The 18,796-nt window shown below is 43.2% G+C and overlaps 1 protein-coding gene across 6 annotated transcripts in view; it reads right to left on the bottom strand.

Moving 5' to 3' along the window:
• Positions 1-18,796, bottom strand: part of Vps13d (vacuolar protein sorting 13 homolog D) — a 222,268-nt gene that overhangs the window by 90,384 nt on the left and 113,088 nt on the right. For all 6 annotated transcript variants that reach the window (XR_015002163.2, XM_085690301.2, XM_048461274.3 and 3 more), the window contains 8 exons: positions 17,203-17,333; positions 16,812-16,987; positions 11,580-11,703; positions 9,994-10,229; positions 7,521-7,629; positions 4,182-4,345; positions 3,190-3,298; positions 1,083-1,262 (listed from right to left, as the gene is read on the bottom strand). Coding sequence is in view for 5 of the 6 variants with exons in the window: in XM_085690301.2 (XP_085546427.2) it covers positions 1,083-1,262; positions 3,190-3,298; positions 4,182-4,345; positions 7,521-7,629; positions 9,994-10,229; positions 11,580-11,703; positions 16,812-16,987; positions 17,203-17,333 (1,229 nt within the window). In the remaining variant the exon portion in view is untranslated. The remainder of the gene's footprint in view (positions 1-1,082; positions 1,263-3,189; positions 3,299-4,181; positions 4,346-7,520; positions 7,630-9,993; positions 10,230-11,579; positions 11,704-16,811; positions 16,988-17,202; positions 17,334-18,796) is intronic.

The raw sequence follows: 18,796 nt of genomic DNA, 5'->3' as shown, positions 1-18,796 counted from the left end.
TAGTGATATGGACCCTTGTCCTCCCTGTTACCTAGAACAGATACCTGGAGAAAACATTGCCTCAAGCCTCATCCCACACTCAGTCACTGACCAATCAGCTACCTTTGCATTAGCTTCTTTCCTTCCCCCTCACATGCTCACCCTGACCTAGGCACCATCTCCAATCATCATGCCTTTGGAAGCTCTTAGCTGGGCTTTCTCTGCCTCCAGTCCCTTCTACATCCCTTCACCCCTCGCTTCATGACACAGCACTGTACTTATTTGGCTAGAAAAGCTCCTCTCTTCTCAAGAGGGGTCACACACCAATTATTCAAAATATTAGTATAATAGTTAACTATATTGAGAATACCATTATGTATTTTTCTTATCTATTTAAATTCTTATACTTTGGAGATAAAATTCTTCTGTGATGTGGGATTCCCCTCTGTATGCTGTGAATACCATTGGTTAATTAAAAAAAAAAACTGTCTTGGGCCTGCACAGAGCAGAACAGAGGTAGGTGAGGAGGGGGGGCACTAAACAACGCTGAGAGAAAGGAGGCAGAGTGAGAGAGAAGCCATGGAGCCTCAGCCAGAGACAAAGATGATGGACCCTTGCTCATAGGCCACGAATCTCGTGGTAAAATATAAAATAATAAAAGGGTTAAATTAAGATGTAAAAGTTAGCCAATAAAAAGTTAGAGCTAATAGGCCAAGCAGTGATTTAATTAATACAGTTTCTGTGTGGTTATTTCAGGAGTCTAAGTGGTCAAAAAAGCGGCCAAGCAGCCTCTATACTACACTTCTGAAGTAGCCTAGGATGGCCATGAACTCAAGTGATCCTGCTGCCTCAGTGTCTTGAGTGCTGAGTATGAGACGTCACCTCCATGCCTGCTTAATTCCTAAGCCTTTTTAGACTTTGTTTATTCTTCTATCTCCATTCACTTTCACTTTAGCTCCCACACAACTCTGGAATGGAGACCCAGGCCTTTCTTACAAAGGAGGGCAGCACAGCCCACATCCAGCATGAGAACACTAAATAAATATTTAACCATGGGGTTGGAAAGGAGAAGACATGGCTTTGTCAGTCCTTCTAATTCTTACCTGGAGTGCTCGAGTTGGTCCATCTGGGATGACTCTGATGGATAACATTCCAGAACCGGGCCTCATCTTTTGGTTAACAAACTGTTGTTCCGGTGGAACTGGTCCTAACAGCTCAACAGATGAGTCAGGACCAAGAACAACTTCAGCTCCATCAAACAATCCGGAAAGTCCTCCTTTGGCCTAAAAGACATTAAAGTAAAGAGATACAAGAAAAGGTCATAGCAGAGACTTGGACAATTCAACATAGTACTTGGAGACAAAGGAATTGAAATTCTCCTTTGAGGAGTCGCAGTTTGTTAGTCTAACGATTAAAAAAAGTGGTAGGACTGTGTAAAATGGCAAGATACATTTACTGCATTAATGTGGCAGGTTACACACACATACAGTAGGAGGTAACCCCACAAACAAGTGGATTGCTTTTACTCCACCTTATAATAAATCTCAGTCACTGAAAATCAGCTTATTAAGTAGCCAAAATAAGTTCTGTTTCTTTGAATATTATCATTGAGGGTTGCCAAAAAAAAAAAACCCTTAAATGTTATAAAATTGATCACTAATCACTCAGCTTTCCAATTAAAAAGCCAGCTCCAGAGCTAAAGTTTCCCAGGCTGATGGCTAAACAGCCAAGTGCCACATCTCAACTGTCATATGGCACTGGGACACATTTAGGAAAAGTCATAGTCCTGCTGCGTTCCCCATAAACATGCAGGTTGACAGGGTGAGGCCTGTGGGGACACGCTATAGCTAGAGAAAAGAAATATTTCAATTCTTTCTCTTTGTTTTGTTTTAATATTCAGAACAGGACCTACTGTGTTGCCTGAGCAGCTCAAACCCATCCTCTCCTGACAGGATTGTAGGTACCACCCTGCCCACCCGTCTTCGTTCATTCTAAGTACTGAGTAATAAAAAGGCGTATAGGACGGGCTTCAATACAAGGAACGCCTTTCATAAGGGTTAGTTTAGAAAGTATATACATAGCCTGGAAAGGGTAGGTCAAAAACCATTTGCAAGCCCTCTATTGCTGTATTTAGCATAGGAATGAAACAAACCCAGTTCCCTAACCAAAACACATTCACAGCAAAGACGTGGTAGGCAGATCCAGGAAACAACAAACATTAAAAAGGGATTTGGGCGGGAGGAAAATGCTCCACGAAAATTGGAATTACATGGGCTTTTAAAAAAAAAAACTAGAAGTAAAGTCAGGGTCAGACCCGGAACCCACCAATTATAGCAAGACTTCTTTTGCCTCTAGAAGTCTGAATTGTATTGCTAATTGAAAATCCCAAATCCACTCCAGATGTGAGCTTCACATAAGTAAGCAGCTGGCCTTTGATGAGAAAAGCTCAGGGCCACAGAGGTAAAGAAAATAAATCTCAGCAAACAGAAGAGGCTTCTTAGGGCTGTACGCACCACCATACGAGGCCTGCTGCTGGACTGTAGGTCTCTGAGTGAGTCCCATGGTGGACAGACCTGCACTCACAGTCACTGTGGCGCTCTGCCGTGTGCTCGCTCCTCCAAGCCGCCCTCCCACCTGCTCACTCAGATGCAGGGGCCCATGCCCAACCCAAAGAAAGAAAAGGCAGAAATCTCAATCCCTGATAAAGTCCCTGGGAATTTATTAAGCCACAGACTGGCTGATTTGAGGACAAATAAAAATGTCTAGCAGTCTAGACTGCTAGTTGCTACAACAAAATGCTAACCTCGATACCACTAAGAATGTAGCAATAAGCAAAATCAAAAACATGTATACACACCAATTGGTTATATAATACCAAAATGATCAGTCTTGAAAACATATACATACATACAAGTAACACACACACACATACACACATGTGCATGTACTCACATATTTAACAAAGAAAAAGAAGGCGTGAATTTGAAAGAGAGCAAGGGGAAGATATGGGAGGTTTAAAGGATAAAAATGGTAAAGGGATGAAATTACAATAGAGGAGGAGGGGAAGAGGACCAGATCGATGAGCAGGATGATGATCTCTGGTTAATTCTTCCCAGTGGACAAATCATCATGTATAACATAGGTGACACTTTGTTTTGAAGAAAGTACAACCCTTGGGCACTGCGACTGACAGTGTCAAAAGCAACTGACCTGAACAACCAGCCCATGCAAGCCACAGGTCAATTTTCCTTCCCGGAAGCTCCATGTCTGTGTTGTGCTGCGCCTGCGGTCTGGCTTTCTCAGCATTAGCGGCTCATACCTGGACAGAGACAAACAGTGAATCCTCTGGGTCAAAACCTGAGGAGGAACTGAGGCTCAGCCCCTCTGCCTTTCAGCACCCCTCCATGTAATCTGATGGGCATCCTAGTTGAGCCTCCCATGAGGAAAGCCAAAAGACCAGGATGGAGAGCCACAACTCAGGTGTGGGAGTCTCATTGGGCAAGCCATCTTGCATTTGGGAGCAGCTATCTGCCGAACAGTTAAATCAACTGTCTCTACTGTTCTATCTTTAAATACTGTGGGTCTTAACTTACACATCTGTGGAAATTTATAAGGTAACAAATGAAAACAAACACACTGATATTATGAAGAAACTAATATGTGGTAAATGAAGTAACGTATTTAAACTAATGCAACTCATGTAAACTGTCCAGAGAGTTACTCATAAAAACACATCTCTAGAGTTTTGTTTTGATTTGTTTGTTTGCTTGGTTGGTTGGATTTTTTTGGTTTTGTTTTATTTTTTGGTGTTTTGAGACAGGGTTTCTCTGTATAGCCTTGGGATGTCCTGGAACAAACTCTGTAGACAAATTAATTCTTCTCGAAAGACTTAAGAATAGAAAATGTTCATTTCTATGAAGCAAGGATAGACTCGAATTCTCAGGAAAGTAGATATTCATTTTCTATAAAAGATCTTATTTGATCTTTAACACCTGTATGGGTACTGTCACAATAATTTTTAAAATTAAAAATTATTTTAATTTAGTCTGAGAATTTGACAGGCATTAGTCATTAAGGAAAAAAATACAAAACAAAAAACAAATTCTCAGGAGGGTTTACAGAACTCTCCTTTTGAGGGACAAATTTCTTGGGTCTGAATTTGAAGGCAATCAGCTTGACTAGTGAGCTACCCATCGAATTACCTGTTGTCTGTCACAGCGGCCAGGCCAGCGATATCCAGGATGGCGGATCCTTCGATGGAACGTGTGGCTGAGGGCTTGTTGGGGTTGTGAGGAACTGCAGAGCCCTCGTGGGCCAGCATTCCCGACCCTGTCATCCTCCAGAGCTGAGAGCGCTTTCCTGGTTCCTGACAGGCAGACATACAGATGTGGCCACAGCTAGTCCTGTCCATCAGTCACAAGGCCCCTCTAAGGGCCAAAGAGGTTCTCCATTGGAGCTGAGCTGAGATGTTTTCCATATTATAGAAAGACCCAACTAAGATTTCATTATTGTGAATTTCTAATTAAACTTAAATAAAGCATACTAAACTCTTTTTCGACTTTTATTTTATTTTGGTGTGCACATGTATGTGTGTGTTGAGTGTTCCATTGTGTGGAAATCTGAGGATAAATCTCAGGAGTTGGTTCTCTCTTTCCATCATGAAATCTGGAGTTCAAACTCAGGTTAACAAGATTATGTGACAAACCCTGAGCCATCTCACTGCCCATTTGCTAAAGTCCTAATAAGCAACCAACATTTGTAAGTGGTGCAGATTTCTTAAGAAGTCTTCTTTGGGCTGGAAAGACGGCTCCATGGCTAAGAACTATGTGCTCTTGCAGAGGACCAGGTTCACTCCCAGCACCCACACCAGCAAGCGATTCACAGCTGCTCCTAACTCCAGCTCCAGGCAGGCAGCTAATGACCTTTTCTGGATTCCACAGGCAAAGCACAGATAAGTGCACATACCCACACACAGACATGCACATGTAGGAATAATTAAAAGAAATTCTTATAACGTATGCACCTATTAGTTTTCCTTAAAAAAAAAAGTCAATGACTGGACACTCTTCTTTCTAGCTATTCTGCCATGAATACCACTGTTACGTATGATTATTTCAGGTGTCTTTAGTCCAGAGGAGAGTTTAGCTATGCCAAGAATATGTGCAAGTCAGCACCCTGTCTCTGGCATTCCTGTAAACTGCCAGAGCAGGGACAGCAGCAGCCCTCACTACTTCCAGTGCTTACCATCTCAATATTTATGAATTGATTATAACCAATTATTAATTTGGTTGCATTTAAAGGTTATTTTCAGTTGATTGCTTCTGATTTTCAATGCATTTTCTCTGCTAGAATACTTAAATACTACAATTAGGCTTCCAGGTCAGACAAGGTCAGTCAAGGATGTTTACCTAGTCCATTATAAACTACAGGTAATAACACTTATTGAGACTCTGCTGCTGGTCTGGCCTGAGTACAGTAACTCATTCAACCTTAAAAACAATCCAACAAGGTGCACGCTGTCGCTGTCCTTACAGACAAGGAAGTTAGGGCTTGGTGAGAAAAGTGATTTCCTCATGCTGTCACAACTAGTGACCAGAGAGACTACTTGGACCTGTCCGATGCCAAAGCCCACTTAACTGGTCTGTAATGTTGCCTCCCCACTGCAGGGACACCTCTCCCAAGCTGCAGCTCTCAGGGTCACACACTCACAGCATGTAGGAGCTTCACCACCTCAATGGACACTTCTGGCTCTGCCCACTAACTCATTCACAAGCTACATACAGGCCAGAAAGATAGTTTTTCAGCATTCTACAATTTTTTCGAGGCTAGGAATTGAGTCTAGGGCTGGGCAGAGTTCTTCTGCGGAGCTATATTCCTGGCCCTGCATTCTACATCCTACAGTGTAAAAAGCAAAGGGTATAAAGTGGATGTCAGAGTCAAAATGCCAGGAACTGAGACCAGCTGCACAGACACAAGGTGAGCTAGTTCACAACCCACATGACGTGGATGAGGCAGCTAAGCTCACGGAGCCTGCTTTCTGACCTGTCAAAGAGGCAAACGAAACGACCTCTTCAGTTCTTGAGGTAAAGGTAAAAACCCAGCCTGGACAGCTGTGGCTTCATAACTGTGTGCTGTGCTCCTCTCCCCACAACTCTGAGACAGCACTACATGAACACTGTCTTAGATCATAGGTTCTCAACTCACAGGTTGTGACTCCTTGGGGGTGGGGGTGGGGTCAAAGGACACTTTCACAAGGGTTGCAAGGCAGATACCCTGCGTATCAGATTACATTTACATTACGATTCATAAGAATTGCAAAATTAGTTTTGAAGAGGCAACAAAATAATTTTATGGTTGGAGGGTCACCACAACTGTACTAAAGAGAAGCAGCATTAGGAAGACTGAGAACTACTGTCTTAGATGGTTCCTTTATTTCTCCCAGGAAGTCAGTAAGAAAATGTAGCTCGGAGGAGTGGGAAAGTCAGTCTCAAACTACACCAGCACCCTCTTCCTCTTGCTGGAACTGCTGACTGCTCCCATAAGATCAAAGTCAGCCTCAATCTCCAAACGCAGCTCCCACAGTCTCATCTATGCCCACATCTGCCCACAGCACCAGCTGGCACAGGAAGCCCCTCAGATGCCACAGGCTGAGTCACCCAGTTGCACAGTGAGGGAAGCTGGCCTGCAGGAACTTACCTATCCCAAGCTGGAAACAACCAGAACTCCCTCTTAAAAATATGGATATGTATCATCTTTCCTGGGTGCCCTTTTCCTCTTTCCTAACAATTTAATCCTAAACATTTAGATGTGGCTGAGGAAGGAAGAATGTGCCCAGAATGCCCTTGACTTACAGAACCTGTCTGAATCTGCATATGTTTGCCCAGAGGACAAACATGGTACTGAAGCCACAGGTGGTGAGATGTTAGTGCAAATGCAGACCTCCCTCGGGGCTCTTTCTGAAGTGTAGCATTTAAACTACACAGACTCTCCAGGCCCAGGTGACAACTTCATGGTCTCCTTCCCCTGGTTGCTGCTGCATCTCCACGGTCCCGAACTTCTGCCATCTTTCACTTCCAACTATTTGCTATCACTCTTCCTTCTGCCATTTATTAAGATGTTTGACCAAATTTTACTGCTTTCCCCTCCAAATCTAGGTCAGCTAACCAGAATATTTCCCTATACTCACAGGTGTGCCTTGCTCTTCTTAGGCTAACTCATCAGAGGACATGAAAAGGGGTACTTGCCAGTGGGAAATTTTCCTTTAGTTCAGTTTGAGATAAAAAAAGCAACAGGCAAGAAAAAAAATAATAATAAAAAATTAAAAAATAAAAACCACAATTCACAGCTTCAGTACTATCCTCTCTCCAGAAGGACCTGGGAGTGAGAAGGCTGGAACCCAGCAGCCAGCATGATCACAGTGAACACAGTGGGAGCACAAGCCCAGAGCCTCCAGGCTCCCAGCCCACTTCCTGCAGGGCCAGAGACTTTGGACTAGATGAGCCTGAGCCCCCGACTCTCGTCGCCAGCCTCTGAGCCTTTACCTTCTTTTTTAGGATGACTCTCTGCGTCTTTGGAGACACATCCAAAACGAGTTCTGCACAGGTAACTGCCTTGTGGGAAGTCACGGGCCTTCCTTTGCCCTCCTGCAAACTAAGATGAAATAAGTGAGTGCACATGTATACACGCGCACGCGTGCGAGCAAAACAAAAACCTCTATTAACAAACAAAAAAGCTGGCTGGTACCAGTCATCTCGGTACTTAGCAAACTGAAGGAAGAAGAAAACCCAAGCTATACAGAAGAGACTCTGTCTCAAAACAGACAAACAAACCAACAGAAGCCATGAAGTAAAGGCCTGACAGGACACAGGAGTAGAGCCACTCTTACCCTGCACAAGTTAGGACTCATTGGTGAACACAAAACTCTGGCATTTTTCCTCTCCTCATAACTTCAGTGGCACAAAATCAAGACATGAAATGATGGCCATGAATCTTTGGTGGGGAAGAGGTAAAACCCAAGGCAGGTGTCCAAGGGTGCAGCCACGCTCTGCTCTGCCAAACAGAGCATCAGCATCACCGTACTCCCAAGTCTTGGCAAGAAATGGAATCCTTTCAGGAGGAAAAGAATCCAGAGGGCCAACAGTCACCTTCCCCCAATTCAAGCCTGTGGTGCTTCCCTGTGGCTTAAAAATCCCAAGCGTTATGGAATGCTGGCTCAGCTTGGGTGTTTATTATATTATTATTTGTGTGGGATATTGTGGGTTATACGTAAATGGTTGGGTAAATGCAACTGTATGCGTGCATTGGAGGCCAGAGACGACATTGGGTGTCTGTCTCTACCACTCGGCACCTCATTATTTGAGACAGGGTCACCACTGGATCTGGGACTCACTGTTTCAGTTAGGTTGGCTGGCCGGCAAGACCTAGGACGTGCCCAACTCTGCCCACAGTGCTGGGATTACGAGCACTGGCCACCACACTTAGCTTCCCATCTGAGAGCCGGAATCCAAACTCAGGAACTTACGCTTGTGAACAAAGAGCTGTGCTCACTGAGCCCTTCTCAGCTTCTCATTTTGGAATATATGCATAATGCTCAAATGATGTTTAATTTAGATCACTTGCCTGTTTTCATCAACCCTTAACATTACAAAAGTACTGATAAGTTCGGTTAAAAGTTAGTCATCTGGACATCAAAAACATATGTGACAAAAGCAAAACAAAATTCAACAAATTAGATTTCACTGAAATTTAAAAAAATTGTCCTTTAAATAAAACCTTCAAAAAAAAAAGCCACAGTCAACCCACAGCATTGGAAATCGAACTGCAAGGCTGAGATGCCTGCTGACTGACTGACAGACAGAAAGATAGACAGGCAGGCAGGCAGGCAGGCAGCAAGTACACAGCACAGAACATTTCTCAGACTCATGCAGACTGAACACATTTCGTAAAAGCAGGGTCACAAACTGCAATGTGGCTAAACCCAAAACATGACACTAAGTGAAAGATGACAGCCAAAGAAGGCCACAGGGGTGATCCAGACTCGGGGCCTACCCAGTTAGCCAAGCACACAGGAACAGAAAGGAGGTCACTGAGGTCAGGGAGGAGGAGTGGAAGACAGTGCCAGGGGAGGCTCTTTTTTAGGAACAGCAAAGTGACAACCATGATGACAACCACATCAACAGTGTACTAAATGCCACTACCTATTCAGTTTGAAATGGTTAATTTTCTGTTACATGAACCTGTCCTCAATAAAAATAACAATTAAAGAAAAAAACCTGTACTTTCTTCTCCATTATTACCACCAATAGCATTTGGTAGACCCCAAAACTGGTTTCAACTCCTAGCACCCAAACAGGGCCTGGGCTTCCAAGAGCGTCTCTCCCTCCCTGCTCCGGACCCTCATCCTATGAGCTCAAGGTCAACACAGGACTCTCCCTTCAGAGCTCAGCGGCTTCTGGAACTTATAGAAACCAGAGCAAGTGGGGCTCACAACCAGACAGAACTGGTTTCTCAGGCACTAACCCTTAAGAAGGTTACACTGGTCAGTGCTATAGGAACAGCCCACAAACAAACCTTATCAGCTAATGTCAAGACAGACACCACAGGAACTCAAGATCCAGGAAGAGACTTATCAATTGTTCAGGCTGGGCTCAGTCCCTGCGGGAGGCCCTTAAAGAAAAAGCTGCTGCTACACTACAGGGGTTGGGGGTAGAGAAGGCAGAAGCAGGCAGATCTCCAAGTTTGAGGCCAGCCTGGTCTACAGAGCATGTTCTAGGACACCCAGGACTGTTATACAGAGATACCCTCTCAGAGATGGGGGTGGGGGGGGGGGAGATGGGTAGAGTTTACAGTCGAGAATGTGAACTAGACTCTCAAGGCAGAACCTGGGTCTGGAGTTTTACTAGTAAAGAAAGCATTGGCTGTAACTTGTCTCCTCAGAAACTATTTAAACTTTAAAAACCAGTGAATAGTTAAAATATTCTGCTTTGCATGAACTATAATTAAGTCCAGAATTACCCGGAGAATGTGTATGTGGCAGCAATGTAAATGAAATTTTCGTAGTACAACTGTCGGTTATTCTGGAAGTCATTCATGTTGCAGCTGATCTCCGAGGAGCCTGCCCCCTTAACAGTCAACGTGATGAAGGGTGGGAGGGTGGGCTCATCCCAGGCATAATCCAGTGATGTCATGGGCTTCACTTCTGTCCGCAGCCTGGGTTCAGCTACGCCATGCTGGGTGAAGACAACAGGAACCTAGAGGGCAGAGGACTCTGTTCAGGGCAGTTTCCTGGAAAGTAAGCCAGCCAGCCCAAGGTGGACACTCCCATCGTCCCAGATGAACAATCCACAGGGAATAGTAACCAATGAGGGGACAAGGCTTTTCCAACTATCTTAGGGAATTCAAAAGGCCCATCGCTGAAAGGCAAGGACCACAGGCAACCAGAAACAGACTGCCTTGCAGCTCAACTGTGACTGCAGCTCCAGGAGATACCATATGTGAACTTTGTAGGTGCTGATACATAATATACACACATAAATAAAAATGCAAAAACAATCTTAAGATACTTTGCCAAAATATCCAAGGCAGCAATTCCATTGCTCCGATGCTGTCTTTACTACCCTTGCTCCCTGTGAATGTCTGAATATGGAAAGAATGGGGATCTAGACACTGGTTCTAAAAAGTCTTATATTCTAAGACACATAACTCAAAGGAGTAATTTAAAATGGGTCAGGGAAATGGCTCAGCAGATAAAGGTACATGGTCCCAAGCTTAATGACCTGAGTTTGATCCCCCAGGAACCACATACCGGAAGAATACCAACACCTGAACCATGGTCATTGGCCTTAACATGTCTGTGGCAATCACATACACACAAAATAAAAAGACAGAATCTCCTAATTTCCACTTAACATTTAGGTTTATAAAAATGTGCCGGGCTATTAATCCCAGCACTCTAGAGGTAGAGGCAGACAGATCTCTGTGAGTTCAAGGCCGACCTTGTCTACAAAAGCTAGTTCTAGAACAGGCTTCAAAGCTACAGAGAAACCCTGTCCCTAAAAACAAAACAACAACAACAAAATGCTAGCTCTAATTGAGCAACAGCAGTGGACCCACTCAGCTCTTCCTGAGCAGGCTGATCCCTTTCTCTGCCTGCACAGCATGTCTACAGGGAGCACTGTGACAACCAAATTCTTAGTCAAAAAGAAGTTTTGGGGGCAGAAAGTTTACTTCAACCTGGATGAGGCAGCTTAGTGACCATCATAATCGACAGACGTGGATGAAAAGATTGCTCAGTGGTTAGGGTACTTGTTCTTCCAGAGGACCTGGGTTCGATTCCCAGCACTCACATGGTGACTCACAATTATCTATAACTCCAGTTCCAGGGGAATCTAATGCCCTCTTCTCTCTCTGAAGACACCAGGCATACATGGTGCCTACATGTACATGCAGACAAAATGCTCAGACACATGAAATAAATTAGGACACCTCTTCAGAGTTGGGGTTTCAGGATCACAGAGCTTTAGTGAGTGTCACGTGTGCACTACACCACAGTCTTCCACCCTGTCACATGTGAACAGCCAGCCCTCAGAAGCACGTGGTACCTTGGAAAAGTTGTCAATTCTGAAAGGAGGTGGTAACTGGTCTGTGTCACTAAAGGAGATCCTGTATGTAGCTCCTCGGAGAGTAATTTCCACTCGGAGGAAGAAGCATTTTCCCAGGGTGTCCCTGCAGAACAAGGAGCAAAGGCCACATTAAAAGGAGACAGGCTGAAGAGATGGCTAGGTGGAGGGAGCTACAACTCTGGCTCCAGGGGCATCTGATGTCTTCTGAGTTTCAAGGGCATCAGGAACCCATTCGATACATAAACATGCAAGCACTCAAACACTCATGCACATAAAACAAAAATAAATCTTAAAAAAAAGTGGGGGGACAGACTGTGATCTCTTGGCTCCTCATTCACAACACTGTGCACACATATGCAAGGATGCTGGCAGCAGCAGCCCACTGCATGGTTCCTGAGCAAACTTAGGAAGTAGGAGGACTAGAGAGATGGCTCGGCAGGTAGGAAACATATGGCTCGAGAAAAACCAGAGCTAAGTTCCAACACCTACATCAAGAGGCTAACAACCACCTATACCTCTAGGTCCAGGGAATCTAACAACTACTTTGGGTCTCCTCAGACATGAGCACTCACACCACGCATACCCACCCACACAGAAACATGCGTGCATGCATACAATTAAAGTTTTAACTTAGAAAGTAGAAACTGATAATAGCAAAAAAAATGGTGATTTCCTAATCATTTCTTCAGATGGTATTCTTTACAAAGACCTGTGAAAGGAAAGGATATAGTTCAGACATTCAAGGTCATTCTCAGGTACACACTGAGTTCTAGGCCAGCCTGGGCTACATAAGACCCTGGGGAAAGAAGTACACGTGTTCTATTTTGTGTTTACAAGCACTGTATTTAGATATATTAACTAGAGGAAAGAAGAACCTAGTTTTACAGAAGAATATCAATTAACAAATGAAGAAATTTTTAAAGATCACCATTTCAAATCCCAGATATAACAAATAATTCCAGTTTTGTAAATAGTTTGGAGACACAGAATATTGGACTGCCAACGCTGCCTCAACAGGTTAGTTCTCTTCATGAAGATGGAAAGGTGATCTTTTGCAGCAGAGAGAGCAGGTGGGCACCACAAAAGCCAAGTGATGATCAAACCACACCAGTAACAAGATCAATGGGCCACAGCCCTTCTGATGCGACTCTAGGGGAGATACGCATGACATAAGGAGGAACTATTCACACAAAGGGCTGATCTGACCCACACACAGTACACTGGCATCCAAATGCAGAAAAGAGCACATCCTACAAGACCACAGCAGCAACCGGCAAACAAACACCGCTGGCTCACAGCCAAGAAGAGAGCGCTGGGTTGACTCTCCACTGCAGCACATAAAAGCATCTGCAGCTGCATTGGACAAGTGACCGCTGACGGGATCCCAGCTCAGAGAGAGTGGACTGCGGGGAAGGAAAGCATGCCAATTCACCCAGGCTATGACAGAGACTGCACTGTGCTCTACTAAATTCCTTGCATGTGTATTAATGGTATCATAGTTATGGTATTACTATTTGTTTTAAAAACAAAGGTATTTTCCTAAATACATATGATACCATTGTTTGTGGTAGGTGCTGGATTTAATACAGCTCAAGTATCATGATGACCTGGACTTTCTTTCCAATGGTTCAGCAAAGTGCGCTCACATGTGCTCAACCCCCAGAGCAGGTGTGGGTAAGGTGGAGGGACAGAAGTGGGGAGAAATGAGATGGAAGAGGTTCCCTGTACTGCTCCTGGGACTTCTCATTCAAATTGTTTCCAGATGAAAAACTGGGGAAAGGAAAAGCAGTGGGTGGCATCGGTCACTCGGTAGCTTAGATTACACACTAAAGCCATTTTTAAAGGATTAACACTAGCATACAGTCACCACTTTCCCTTTTACCCCACCCTCACCTTGATAAAGTAATCAGCTTTAATCCCAGCCTAATGAATGGCTCCCAACAGCATGTTTTTTTTTTTAGCAGAAATAGAAAAAAAAAAACATAAAATTCCTATGGATCTCAAGAATTCTGAAAAAAGAGCCACCAAAACGAAACTGAAGGTCTCCCACGGCCTCACTTCAAAAGGTAGTATGAAGCTACAGCAACCAATACTAGTACTAGGCACGCAGACAGGCCAGTCAATGAGTGGGAAGCCTAGAAACAAACTCTTGTGTGTAGGGCCAAATGCCTTCCAACAACCAATGCCGTTGGAGAAGCAGAACATTCACATGCCAAGAAGTGGCTCCTCCCAGTTCTACCACACACAAGGGTTAACTCAAAGCAGACCAGACCCAAAAGAGCTGAAATTACAAAACCCTTAAGCAAACAAAGGAAAACAGCCTCATGGCACTGGATTTGACAACTGTTTCTGCGATGCATTATCAAAAGCAACCAAAGAACCAATAAATTGGATTCAACAACAAAGAGATTATCACAGAAGGCAATCAGCAGCATGTAAAGGCAGAAGAGCAGATTTGCAAATCACATACCTGGTTGGAGCTAACATCCAAAAGGAACAACATCCAGCTCAAATAACCCAACACAGAAGTGGGCAAGGATCCCATGAAGACAAACAGGCATATGAAATGATCATTAGAGAACTGAAAGCCAGTGCCATAATGAGGGCGGGGGCTGAGCTCAGGAGCAAAGTACCTGTTGCCATTTATGAGAACTTGGGGGCTCAATACCCAGTAGCCCAGAGACAGCCCACAGTGAGATTCCTGCTTACTGCTATTGAAATAGCTACTGCAGACATCACCAACAGCAAATGCTAAGTATTGGTAAAGCTGTGGAGAAACTGCAGCCCCCAGGCACAACTCACAGGAAAATAAAATGCTATAATCCTAACAAAACACAGCATAGCACATGCTTGAAAGATTAAAAATGATAAAACCAATGACCTATACCTGTGACCTATGTCTGCAATCCTGGCCACTGAGGAAGCTGAAGTGGGGAGACTGTTGGAGTTCTCAGTTCAAGACTAGACTAGACAACACAGTAAGACCTTGTATTAAAGAAAAAAAATAGAAATGAAACAGCAGACATGGTGGCACACACTTTAATTCAAGAACCCAGAAGGCAGAGGGGCAAACACATCTCTATGAGTTCAAGGTCAGCCTAGTCTATATAGCAAATTTCAGGCCAGTCAAGGCTGCAGAGAAGACCCTATCTCAAAAACCAAATAAATTTTAAAAAAAATCATATTATCCAACAATTATATTCCTGAATCTATACGCTAAAGAATTAAAATCAGGGTCTGGAGTATACATGCACACACCTATGTTCACAGTAGGAACCAAAAGGTGGAAGCATCATTAGATGGACAAACAAAATGGGAACAGACATGAGATGCTATTCAGCCTTAAAAAGGAAGGAAATGTTGACCCATGCCACATGAATAAACTTAAAGGATATTATCCTACGTAAAATAAGATAGTCACGAGAAAATAAGTATTGTACATCTCCACTCATATATTGTTGAGTAATCAAATTTCTAGATACACCATGTAGAATGGGTACTGCCAAGACTGGGGCAAGGGAAACAGTAATTTAACTGACGTAGAGTCTGAGTTTTACAGGACATGCTCTAGGTTCTGTATGCAACATTATGAATGTGCACTGGCTGCTTAAGAGTGTGCAGCAATGTGTGCACTGGCTAGTCAAGCGGGGTGGTGGGGGAGCCACAAAAGTTCCCGTGTTCACAGAAGAGCACTTGAGAAACCAGGAATGTTAAACACAGAGGGTTGTTCCTTCAAAGGGAGGGATGCATAACCTGTTATCTACCTTGAAAGCTGGGGGCTGATATGATTAGTAGCCTGGTGACCTTTGCACTATCTGTGAGGCTGAGACCACACTGGATCCCCCACCCCAGATCCTTATCGTGAGCTTGCCAATCTACAGAGCCCATCTTTATGGCAGATGACACACGTTCTTTACAGAGGTTCAATATAGTCATATATTAAGTTTTATTGTCCAAATGGGCTGAGTTAATTATCACCAGGAAAATTTTCAAGAATTGTGCTATGCTTAAATATGCCTAAAATAAACTACTTGGAAGTAGTCTGAACTAACACCAGCTAAGTCATATTGATCAGAACAACCTCCTTTCTCCCACTCTGCTGGTTTAGGGGTTGCAGAGACCCCTGCATGTGTGCAGCAATGAGAATATGCACTGGGCACGATAAATAAAGGTGATCACTGTAGCCAAGAAGTTTAAAGTCAAGCTGAACAACCAAGCAAAAAAAAAATCTTAAGTCTCAAGAAAACAAAACCAACAAAACCCTAAAATTTGTTGTTGTTGATGATGGGGCTAAGAATGTGTTCAATGGCAGTACTGCTTAGCGTGTACAAAGCCCAAGGTTTAGCTGCAAAAAAATATAACAATAACAATAAAGGATTTGATGAAACAGGAAGGAAATTAAGTCATCCTGAGCTAGCTAAGGCTGAATTTGGTTGATTTTTCTAACAAGGACCTGAGGTTCACTGGATTGAGCAAAGCAGATGTGTTTAGATTTGTCAACTTGACACAAACAAAAATAACCTGGAAAGAAAGTTTGATTGATGGATTGTCTCACATTGGGTTGGTCTGAGGCTCTGTCAGGGACTGTCTTAATTTAGTTAATCAATATGAGAAGACCTAATCTATGGTGGTAGCACCATTCCCTAGGCAAAGTACCCTGAGCTGTATGACACTGGAGAAATGGAGCGAAGTACATTTAATAAACAAGTGAGCACGCATGCATTCGTTTCTTTCTCTCTGCTCATGACCATGAATACGTGACTAGCCATTTGGGGTGTCAGCCTTGACTCCTCCACTATGTTGGATTATAAACTGAAAGCATAAACTGAAATAAACCCCTTTCTCTCCCCAAGTTGGGGTTTTTTGTTTTTGTTTTTTGTTTTTTTTTTTTGGTGGTTGTGGGGGGGGTATCAGGATATTTTATCATGGTAACAGAAATGAAACAAGACAGAAGAACATCAGGTAAGAGAAGAACATTCAAATGCAAAAGAATAAACAGGGTAGTTACCACCAGTAGCACCACCTGAACACAGACAGCAAGAGTTACAGGCAGTCACTCTGAACTTCACATGCCCTAAGACCAGAGAACTGTGTTCATCACTTAAAGCTGCTAACATCTTCTATCACTCATCTCATTAAAGTGCTACCATTTCGTTGGAGTTTTACAAGTTCTGAGAACTCAATCTGAGCTCGATCAAACCTCAAACTTACCTCATGTTGATATGGAAGGAATTATTCTTGTTGACTTCAAAGCCTCCAGACCAAATGCAATTGGGAACGTCCATCAGCCTGACACACAACAGCTGGTCATAGTCATTGCGTGGCCAGTGGAACACCACACTGGAACCAGGCAAGGTGGAAATGTAGCCATTGGGGTTGGATGTTCCCTAAAACACACAGATCAGGGCTTTAGTCACGTTACTTAAAACCTGAGCAAGTCACATACAATTCTTGCTGAGTTCCTACTCTCAGCCTTATCCTACACAATAGCTGCTGGGTCACTCACGTCATAAAACACAGTCTTGATGAGAAGCAAGCCTCGATTTTAAAAACTCCCCACTAAAAAACAAGCTCTGGCCATTCTTCAAAGCAAATTGCTTACCTGTCCCCGGGCAAATTCCCTTTGTGCAAATGCAAGCTTGTGAGATGATTTATTATCCAACAGGTAACGGGGGGCAAAGATGACCATACAAGTGTCAATATAGCGCCCTCGGCCTTTCTTGACATCAATACCTACAAATGACAAGAACCATTTCATTGATTAATTATGACTGAAAATTCTTGTTCTGATAAAAATAAGAAGCCTTCATAATTCCTTAGTTCCTGTGAGCAAACATGTATGTCATCTGGAGTGGATATGAAGCCCTTCAAGAATGGAATGTAAATATTAGCGCCTCACAATGTATTATTCCTTATACCCATTTAGGCTTTAGAATGCCCTGGGGGTGGGTGATGAGATGGCTCAGTGGATAAAGACAACCTGATTTTGATCCCTCAATCCCACATTGCTCACTCCTATAAGTTGTCCCCTGACCTCTACACATGTACCATGGCATACATGCATGCATACAAAAAATAAGTAAATGTTTTAAAAATCTCAGGATTTCCCCTGTATACATCACTATAATAACAGCTAAGACACGTGGATGTTTTGGTCGCACATAGCTTCGTTTTCCGTTTTTGAAACTAATCATTCAGACAACTACACTACACAATACAATGATGCTTATACTTGGGATGCAAACTCCCCACCCCCAGAGATCTGCCTTTGTTAAAGGATAAATGGAAACCTCAGACTACTTAGTTGGATTCTATACCAATCTGAACTCAAGCACTCTATCTAGAACCTTCTCTATTAATTTTAGTCTACTATCCAATAATCCAACTTATACACATGCTAGGATTTATTTATTTATTAAAAAATAGGTCTTCCCCACTTACTACAAACTGGAAACATATGTATATATATAATGAATATATATATACATTTATAAAACACCCAGTGAGAAAGAAATCTCAAACCAACTAGTTTCACATAAAGACAAATGAAGTCACATTGAGTCACCTTATACAATCTGATGACAATTTTAAAAACTACAACACTCAGCGGGATGACTCACTCATTTGCTATGACAATAAATACAGGAAATAAGTTCAAAGCTCTGTGCTGAGTTCTGGATATACAACAATTAAAAATATACCCAAAGTAATAAAAATAGCATCCTAATACTTATCGGCCCCTTCATACAGGTTAGGCCCTCTGTGTGGCTTTACATTTAATTCTCACAACAGCCCTCTGGAATAAGGGTATTAATCACTTCTACTGCACTAAGGCATGGGAAGTGGAGTCACATGATCTAGGTTATGCAGTCACAGATAAGGCTAGGGGGTCAGCCCAGGCACCTAGTGCTTCAATTGGCCTGGGAGGTCAGCTGAAATAGAAAGACTGAGTAGTCCTTAAAGATTGTCTCTGGAATTCTTACCTAAGAAATCACATGTCTCAAGGGTGATGGGACACCCCCCACACACACTTTTCTTCTGGGACAAGAAGAAAAGCTTAAGTTGCCAGAAACCAACAGTGTCAGAGTCAGCAGATCTTACAAATAAGAAATCCACTTCAAAAGCCGTGCTTAATTTGGAAGCACAGAGAGTCGTCCAGAGCAGCACAGACACCCTGCTTCTGAAAAAAGGTGATC

Source organism: Myodes glareolus, chromosome 6 (genome assembly GCF_982192425.1).
Source record: "Myodes glareolus chromosome 6, mMyoGla1.1, whole genome shotgun sequence".
Taxonomy (NCBI): Eukaryota; Metazoa; Chordata; class Mammalia; order Rodentia; family Cricetidae; genus Myodes; species Myodes glareolus.
The sequence above is the reverse complement of the archived record's forward strand: the minus strand, read 5'-3'. Positions and strand labels throughout refer to the sequence as shown.